The sequence below is a fragment of the Cariama cristata genome, unplaced genomic scaffold (assembly GCF_000690535.1).
Source record: "Cariama cristata isolate BGI_N322 unplaced genomic scaffold, ASM69053v1 scaffold27920, whole genome shotgun sequence".
NCBI classification, from domain to species: Eukaryota; Metazoa; Chordata; class Aves; order Cariamiformes; family Cariamidae; genus Cariama; species Cariama cristata.
In genome coordinates, this window is record NW_009594541.1 from 7,726 (window position 1) to 16,946 (window position 9,221).

At 41.8% G+C, this 9,221-nt stretch overlaps 1 protein-coding gene across 1 annotated transcript in view; it reads right to left on the reverse strand.

The window, feature by feature from the left end:
• Positions 1-1,734: 1,734 nt before the first annotated feature.
• Positions 1,735-9,221, reverse strand: part of UNC119 (unc-119 homolog (C. elegans)) — a 12,974-nt gene continuing 5,487 nt past the window's right edge. Inside the window, exons 2-5 of the mRNA XM_009698459.1 lie at positions 5,758-5,932; positions 4,759-4,861; positions 2,719-2,891; positions 1,735-1,847 (exon numbers count right to left, since the gene is read on the reverse strand). Of these exons, the coding sequence (XP_009696761.1) occupies positions 1,735-1,847; positions 2,719-2,891; positions 4,759-4,861; positions 5,758-5,932 (564 nt within the window). The remainder of the gene's footprint in view (positions 1,848-2,718; positions 2,892-4,758; positions 4,862-5,757; positions 5,933-9,221) is intronic.

Sequence of the window (9,221 nt, forward strand, 5' to 3'; positions counted from 1 at the left end):
ACAAGTCTCGTCATGATAACTACAAGATACTAGTTGTGTAAAATCAGTGAACTTTATGTACTTTCTTAGCTATCAATCTGAATAAAAAATTCTGTGCTGTAACCTAAACTCACTGCATTTTCTTTAGAAAACTGAATCCTCTTTCAGAAGTAAAGAAAGCCAAGCCAAGTACAAATCATTTAACAGTGACCACAACCCCAATAAGAGCACAAATTCCTCCCCCCGTTCTTAGGCAGATGGCCACACTTGGAACCATTTGTAGTTCTGTTTGACTTAGCCTGTGACTAGGAAGATGTTAATCACGACTAGAAATGGTATTTTATAAAAATTATTACAATCACACCTATCTGAGGCTAACATATAATGTTCCACTTAAACTCACAGAATTAGACATGGAGACATCAAGTATTTATAGAAATATCTACAAACTGCAACTGCCTTTTTTTTTTTTTTAAAGTATCGGTGAACTGGTCTTTAGAGTAAGGGTTTCATGACAACAGGCTACCCCACACAGCCTCCTCAGGGTTTGGTTTGCATACACAGGTTTACTCTTTTGATGTTGCTACTTTGCACTTCTAAGCAGCACACACTGAGAAACTTGGGCAAAATTGGTCTTAAACTTCTTACAGAGTCTGAAGAGAGAGCTCTTGCTAAATTTTTGCTGTGCCTTAAAGTCCTACATTATTAGACTTACTGTATTCATGCGATGTGAAACATTTTTAACAAAGGGAAAACACTGTCATAACATTCTTCAAATTCAGATACAAATGGAAAATTGGCAATGCCACACTCTCTAACTGCCCTAGACAAATGAAAGCGTCACTCTAACAAGCACTGCTGAAGCCCTTATCTTAGTATTGAGCAGAGATGAAAGAAAATAGACACGGAAAACATATAGCATGAATAGGCTGACCGTTAGCTATGTAAAAATGTTAAATAAAGCTAAAATCCTTCAATTTTTCCTGATTATTCTGCAATCAGTTTGCAGAAACTGAAAGTAATGGAAAATGCTTATGGAGGTTCATAGACCCTCAGTGCTATTTTGCCTTCACCTGAAATGTAGAAGGGCAGTACGTGATTAACAGCAGCTCTGTCATTGAACTACTGGTCTTCCTTGCGAGTTTCGGTGTTTCCAAGATTAAACAGACTATTACATAGAAGGAACAAAACCAAAGGATGAAATACTTATTTAGAGAACTACTCTAAAGATGAAACTTGCTTTTGTAAGATGTTATGCTCAACATTTTCAACTGAACGTACAAGTTAAATTGGTCATGCCTTTGAAGCATTCACAAAGAGAAAGAAACAAACAAAACTCTGCATTTGCATCCATCCACTCACATAGTTTCTCAGATTACATTCTTTGAGAAAGCAATCACGTCCTAGAAGATACTTGAGGGCAAGAACACAAATCCGCAGAATTAGGACAAAATCTCCCGGGTCCCACAAGGCCTTTTTTCAAAGCAGACACTTAAAGAACTTAGGGAAGTGGTACCCAAAGATCATTTAGCATTGTGGAACCGCTTAAAGTTCTGAAGAACCGGGTCTGCTTCAAAGCTCAAAAAAGACGAGACTGGCAAATTTAGTCATGAAACTCCTACTGTGGCAAAGAGTCCTTGGTTTGTGGATCCTTGTCCAGTTGACGTTGTAGGCAACAGAACTGAAGGTGTTGGTATCCCTGATGACGTCGATAGGAAAGGGACGGCCAGCGCAGGTTGGCTGTCCATCCTCTGCTCAAGGTCCTCCACTGTATGAATAATCTGCCTTGTTGTGCATCACGAGCTTGTTGTCTACAAAGTAGAAACTGTCCGACTGTGTCTCATATGGATGAAGGATCATCTCTCGAACTGCAAGGGGAAAAAAGAAAAAAAAAATAAAATTAGTCGTGTTACACAGAAGCCCCACTGAGGCAATGCTCTGGGTTTCAGTGACGTCTACCGGCATTGCTCAGAGAGCAGCAAACTCTTAAGTGAAAAACCAAAACAGGAACCTACCCAAACCATTCATTGACAGCATCTTTTAAAGAACTCAAACATAATCCAAATATGTTAAGGCACCATACAAAGTGTTAATGCTCTACCTAACCTCAAAACAATATCACACTAGAGTTTGGGGGTTTTTTGTTTTCTTTTTAAAAAAGTGATAAAACAGTGAACTCCAAAGAAATTTGTTCTGGTGTGACAATAAGTAAGCGGCAGTGCATCACTCTGTTTTCGACAGGCTGTAATATTAGTGCTGACATACACGATTAGGGGTTGTAAAGAATATAAGATCACGCAGATTTAGTACTCATGCTATTGTATCTTGGGAGAGAGGAGAGAAAATAAAAGTTATGTTCACAATAAAACTAAAACCTCTCAAGCTATCAATAGAGCACATCAAACATTAAAACAGAACATAACATCTAAGTCATCCATTTCTTGGATATCTTTTTAATCCTATTTTTTGGTTGTTTTAGAACACAATTATCTTTTTTCTCCCTGACACTGAAGCTTCCCTTTTATGAATCTAAAAAAAAAAAAAGCAGCTGTCTGGTGGGTGAAAAGAAACAGACTACTAGAAAACAAATTCTGCATTAACACATTAGCACAGATACAAAACTACCTGGAAGTATTCTACCCTACCCACTTTCTACGGACAGCTTTGAAGACAGGACTTCCTCAAAACACCTTAGATTAACATCACTGTGTGGCAACCCAGTAATTAAAGAGAGCTTACTGAGATCCTCAGAGAGCTGTGGGAATTCATAGATGTGCTCACAAGTGTTTTTACTGCTGGGGATGCAGAACCCAAATTCAAAATCAAAACTCTTGAGCAACTGATCCCGGAAGTAGTGCCTCTCAATCATGCGGAAGTTATTAATGGGTTTGTCCCCTACTGTGAATTCCACCCTGAAAAAGAAGGATAAGATTGAAATAGCTTTCCTAACTGAAGCAAGATCCGCAGCCATTCCTGAAAGGCAGAAGAGAGCTCTTCTAAAATACAAAGCAATGGTACTAACCAAATTATTGTTTCTGCTTTTTCTTAAAGCACGCTACAGGGAGACAACATAGCATTACAAATCATAGATTATACTGTATTTTGATTCTTTTTACTCAAAAAAAAGACATGCAAGACAATTTTCCAATCTTAAACTCATCTTCAGTGAAGGAAAGATCCCTCCAACTATACTGGATAGGCACTTCACTAGATCACTCACTACAAGTTCCTTATTGCTTTGGGGTTTTATACAAGTTATTTTTTGTTTGTTTGTTTTTCAGAAGAATTAAAAACAAAACAAACAAACAAAAAAAACCCACAAAAACCCCACAGATCTACAGAAAATGGTCTTTCCTCTGTTCCTGCTTTGTAAATGGTAAAGGTGGACAAGTTTCAGCCAGCACTATCTTCAAGTTTCTTTTAGCGAGAAACATCCCTTGAGGAAAGATAGGTATTAGTTACATATGATAGATACACTGTGAGTATGCCAGAACAACGCTGTTACTAGTTTGGCACAAATCTAAAGTTCGGTATTTACCATTTTAACCAAATAGTGGCCAAAGAGGTGCTAATTGATATATAACTTTAACTTTTCATCCAAAACAAAATCTAAATGGTGCACATCTTTAAGATTAGCAGGAAGTGCTAATGTGCAACCTTGCCCTAAATAAAGTCTCTGGCAACAAATTTTAATTCTTTTGCATCATAACCAAATGCTGAATTTTATTCAAGCTCTCAAAAATACTTTTTTTTTTTTTTGTAAGCAAGGCTACTGTACATCAGTTCTTGTGAAACACACATTTGCTGCTGCAGGGATCTATCAAACTGCACTCCAACATGTATCCAAACTAATGATTTCTACATACCTGAAACAAATAGGTTTGTGCTGGAAACCAACTGATGCTCGATTATAGTATTATGGACTTAATGACATAATAGCAATGGGCATAAAGCTCTTTATTAGATCTGCTAATTTAAACTTAAGTGCATGTAAAGAAAAACAAAGATAACAAAGAACCTGCCATGCTATGACACAATATCCTTCTAAAATATCCAGTAAAGACAAAGAAGCCCACCAGTCTGCTCTTTGGAGGGCCAGAAAAGGAAATACGAGCCAAAACTTGCACCTCCCCATGCACGCTCTCTAACTGCAGATAAATCCATAGTTAGTAGTAAGTTAGTAGTAATAGTGTAGTTAGTAGTAATCACTACTAACTTCTACTAAAGAAACAATACACTTTGTCACCTGTATTACAGTAGCAATAACTTTGGCCTAAAGCTTTACAGGAAAATACTTCAGGTGTCACATTTTGATGTGGTTTATTGATGGATGCAAGCAGCACTACCAGACACGTCAAAGATCATTCTGGTTCATAAAGCGTCAAACATTACTTCACCATTTCACGTGCATCTATGGATTAATGTTTTTTGGGGAATGCAATGTGGAAGGCTGCAGACACATCTTCCGAAGGCGGCAGAGCCTCTGACAAACAAACTGTAACGTGCAGAAAAGAGTTGGAATATCTGGGTAGTCTGTCCACCTGATTTTGTCCCTTTTAGCATTAATCTCCTCAATGCCATGCCTATTCCCGAGGTAAATAAACAAGCTAAAGGGATGGAGAAAGCAAGACATCCAGCAAAGATGTATGGAGATCCTCATGATAACAAAAGATCCCTGTTAAATCAACTCCCTGAGAGGATCAACAAGCAAGAGCCATTTTTAATAAGATTTCAGTTGTTTCCTGTACGAGAAAAAGCAGCACAGGAGCAATTACTTACGTGGCTCCCACTTGCCGAAGTCTAAGAAAAGCCGGGGTAAACTGATAGCGTACAAACCGTCCAGCATTGGGGTCAATGTCCCTCTTGTCATTGTGTTCACGTTCTGGAAAAGCGCAAAGTAAAGCTCCATCACAGTCGTCTGAGAAACAGAAACTCAGTGAAAATACTTGCAATCATACGTTATCGAGTCATATACGCCAGGGAACTATTCTGAGAAAGTCTGATATGTGCTTACCCTCTTCCTATCCTCTCTGAGGCATCCGCTACTGGTCACTCAGAGTATTGTGAGATGGCCCTTCGGTTTGATACACTTCTTAGCTTCCAAAGTGACTTACTGCTCCTACCTCGGACTCAGGATTGCAGTGTGACTCTGAACAAGCCATTTCACCTTAGCATGGCTGCTTTGCTATCTATAAGCTACAGCAAACTTCCTTTCATCTGCAGGGAGATGGGGAAGATTTAAAAGAGTACTTGATCAGGAAAAGAACTGTTGCCCTGGGTTTTTATTACCACTGGCAACAGGTAACACTTTGATGGTTATAAGTAACACCTAAAAGTTATGAAGGAAAAGAAAACATTTCAGTTTGTCTAATCTGCACAACTGACAAAGTTTCTCCCTTTTGGAAATACCATTTTCCTGACCCCTGAGTGAAAGATGTTAGACTAACAGTTAAACTATGTACAGTTTAAACTTTGAACAGCCAAGAAACGGACACAGGGTGATCTCCTCCTCCTCTGCTTGTGCTTACAACATCCATCTGTCCTTTCTCATCACAAATGGCAATCATAAGAATGCAGCAGCAACAAGTTCTGTTCACTGTGCTGGTACAAAGGGACACCTGAATAATATTTCTGCTGCTAGCTGGGACTCGAGCCCTCTTGCAGTTGAGAGCATCTCCTGTTTGGGGGAAATGTATTGAGTAAAAGGAGTGGGAAAAGGCAAAAGGAAGCAGGCACTAGCATTTGTTCATGAACGCAGTATTTTGCGTGTGCACCCACCTGAAGCTGCTGGTTTGGTGATTTCAAACAAGACTGTGCCAGATTCCATGTCCCGGATTTTGAACCTGGTGAAGTCTATCTTGTAAACATTTTCCTCTGGAGTGCACAAATAATCTGCAGAGGAAAGCAAATTTAAACGAAGGCTGCCCAGAATTACCAAGTATTTCTGGCTACTCTTTGGAGGTCACAAGCAGCAGTGAGAGCAGCCCCAATGCATCTCCACTACTACCCTGGTTTTAATCCAAAACTGATGTCTATGAAGACAGTCTCTGAATGCTCACACCGCTTTGCTTGGAAAGGGCAGGGAAAAGGCTTCTCTCCCCCAGCACTTGGAGGTCACCACCTTTTTCCAACCCTGTGCCAGCATCTTCTGCATCCATTTCCCCTCAGGGTATTGAGAATAGTCAGCACCTCCATCAAATCCTAGCCTTTTCAGTATAAGAGGCTTTGCCCGTTTTAAAAACTGCCCTCTGGCAGAATGCAGGTCCTAAGCAGCTTTGCGAGCACTAAGCCGTCTGCACTTAACTGGAACAGGAGTGTCCTCCCTTGTGCCACCTCCCCTGTCCCCAGCCCTCTGCAGACAAAGGATGGCCTCTTCTCTCCATCAATGCTTGTCCCATGCAAGGACTTTCTTTTTTTTTTCCCCTCAGGACTGAAAATGGCATCGAAGCCTTTCCCTGTATTAGGAAAACAGTCTGGGAACAGAGCCCTTCCCTGCTTCCACCAGAGTTGGTATCTTTGGGAGAAAAGTCATTGTTTCTGGCTTCAGCCTTGCTGTGCCCTGAGACAGCTTCCCAGCCTGGGCATCAGCCTGCTCTCTGGGGAAAGAGCACTTCGTCGTCACTGCACATATAAGCACAGATTGAAAGCAGCTCCGATAACTTACTTTATCCTGACAAATCTAAAATGGTTTATGTATACAAGCCAGGTTAGCTTTGGAACAACTGTGCATCTGCGTGTTGGAGCAGACTTGTTTTGGAGGTTTCAGGGTGAAAGTAATACTTTAACATTCTAATTCTAAGCCCTTTCTCAGCTAAAATAGTCTGAGTTAATCACTTACTTCGGTCTGCTTTCCTATTTCTAAATTTCAAATACATCCACCTAAGGCGGATTCATTGACTCTATGAAAACAAGTTACAGTGTACTCGGAGATCATACCCGCCCATTACAACCCCTACTTCAGCGCAGGTAGAACAAAGCAGGTACCTACGTTATGGCTGGGGTTATGGTTCCTGGGCAGTGGTTAGCACATCCCATAGGTAAGGAGTTAATAAAAGATTGCCGTGGTATAGTAAGAGAACATCGCAAACGCCAGGCATTGCAACTAGCAGACAGCAAGGCCCTCACGCTGGGATCTGTAATTACAGAAATCAGGTCCCTCTGCAGTGAAAGACAAAGATTGCTGTAGTCAGCACGGAAAGATTGCTCCAAGGCGCTGCTGAGCACAAACTGCTAGCACCTGTACTTTCCTAGAAGCCTTTTATTCTTCGCAGACTCCTTGCCTTGGACAACTGAGTGCTTGCTGGTACAAGGAATAGAGGTGTTAAAGGTACTCTCTGGACAGTTTTAGCGCTCTCCATCATCACCACCGTAATATGGTGAACACTCAAAGGAATGGGCTTTAAGAGAGAGGACTGTGTTTGAAGCATTTCTGGCATTTGGCAGGGAGGTTTCCCTTTCCTATCAACACAGCACAAAGAAGAACTAACACCAGTACCCACACTATCAGGAAGAACAAGATAAAAGCTCAACCTTTTTACTACCGCAAGAAAATGCAAGCCTACTGTTAGACAAAATAGCCTAAGAACTGCACAAAATCTTTTCTGTCTTTAACAGTAGCCAAGGAGATCGGACAGAAATTTAAATCAACCCCTTGCCTTAAGCCCCAACGTTTAGCAGTCCTCAGGTAGATGTCCTGCAATTACACGATGATTTTAGGTTCTCGCACATCAGCCAGCCCCAATTCTTAACCCATCCCACAACTTCCCCGCTCCAAGCGGCCGCATGCGAAACACAAATTGACAGAAGCAGGCACAGCTTCCCACAGTCCCGGCTTCGCCTCCCTCGGCCCACGGCCACGCTCGGACCAGCTGCTCTCCACCAAGGCAAGGGGCTGTACCAGAACAGGCTGGCAGTCGCCTGGGAGCCCGGGACACCTTCCCTAGAGCAGGCAGGCAAGTCTGAAGCCTCGTTTGTCTGCAAGTTAATTATTAAGTGTTTTTACTCCTGCAGAATTCCTGCCCATCCGCACCATGGCAACAGCTTTATCCCCCTCCTTGGCAGCAGCGTTGCTGCAGTAACAGTGTCCATGACTCATCTGGAGGAGAGAAGAGGAGAGCCAAGCAGAGCCACCAAAAAGGAGTAAACCCCAGGCAGAATGCCCACCAGGCTCTTGCTCATTGATGTTTCCACCCCAGTGCTAGATTTTCCAACTCTTTTTGCACTGAAAATATTCTAAACCTTTTTTTTTCTTTTTCTTTTTTTTTTAAATCAACATGCCAGTATCTAACTGGATGACATCTGGGAAGATAAGCTCCCAGGGTACTGCAATCAAATGTTTTTTCCTCCTCTAGCATGGCCCAGTCTCCTTGCAGGAAAAAAGAAGAGGTATACATATATTCCTCCCAGTCTGTGTCACATTTGCTTGCTGCAATTCCTGTTCAAAAATCAAAGTAGCCACATGCTGGTTTTGTCCCCGTACATAACAGAAGCCCGCAGCTACACTGGAAGGTCTCATTGGGAATGGGCTGCTTGCAATTGGCAGATACTTCTGCTTAGCTGAGCACTGTCAAATTTGCTAATCTCATCCCATACATACTTATTTTTAAATTACTGTAGGGCCCAGTTGCCCACACTTCCGTGACGCACTTAAATGTATCATCTGCTTTCATTATCCTAATTCAGCGTCGTCACAATTTGGGGAATGGAGGCAGCATCCGTGTCTATTTTAGTTAGACATAAGGCAGCTCAAACCTCCATCGGGTGAAGTGGATCATTACAAGAAAGGTAGGCTTGGTCTCTCAGGACAGAACATTTTTCTCGTTTCTTCCACTTCCCCTGAAGCAGTTTGCGTTGTTTCCCCGTTAATAACCAAATACCCACAGTATCTCCCTAAACAAGCCTTCAGTACTCATCTGATGCAGGGCTGACAGAGCAGAGAGCACACGCTGGACACGGAGTGAAGGGATGGACACATCAGCACTGTCTTAGGAAACCCAACAGATTGGCTTTTGTCCTGAAGTCCCCACATCAAGCAATGCAAAAACAGGTCAAAAAACAGGAGCGTTTCCTACTCCTTCCTAAAGCCCAGTGAATTGCCGTATCCCAGACCTCTCATACCCAAACCTTGCCTGGAAAGGGCCCACCAACTGACTTGAACTTGTTCTCAAAGCAAAGAGCAAACTCTTGCAACTTGCCCAAGCCTGGTATTAGCAGCTACTTCTCACTCACAAATCACTATTCCT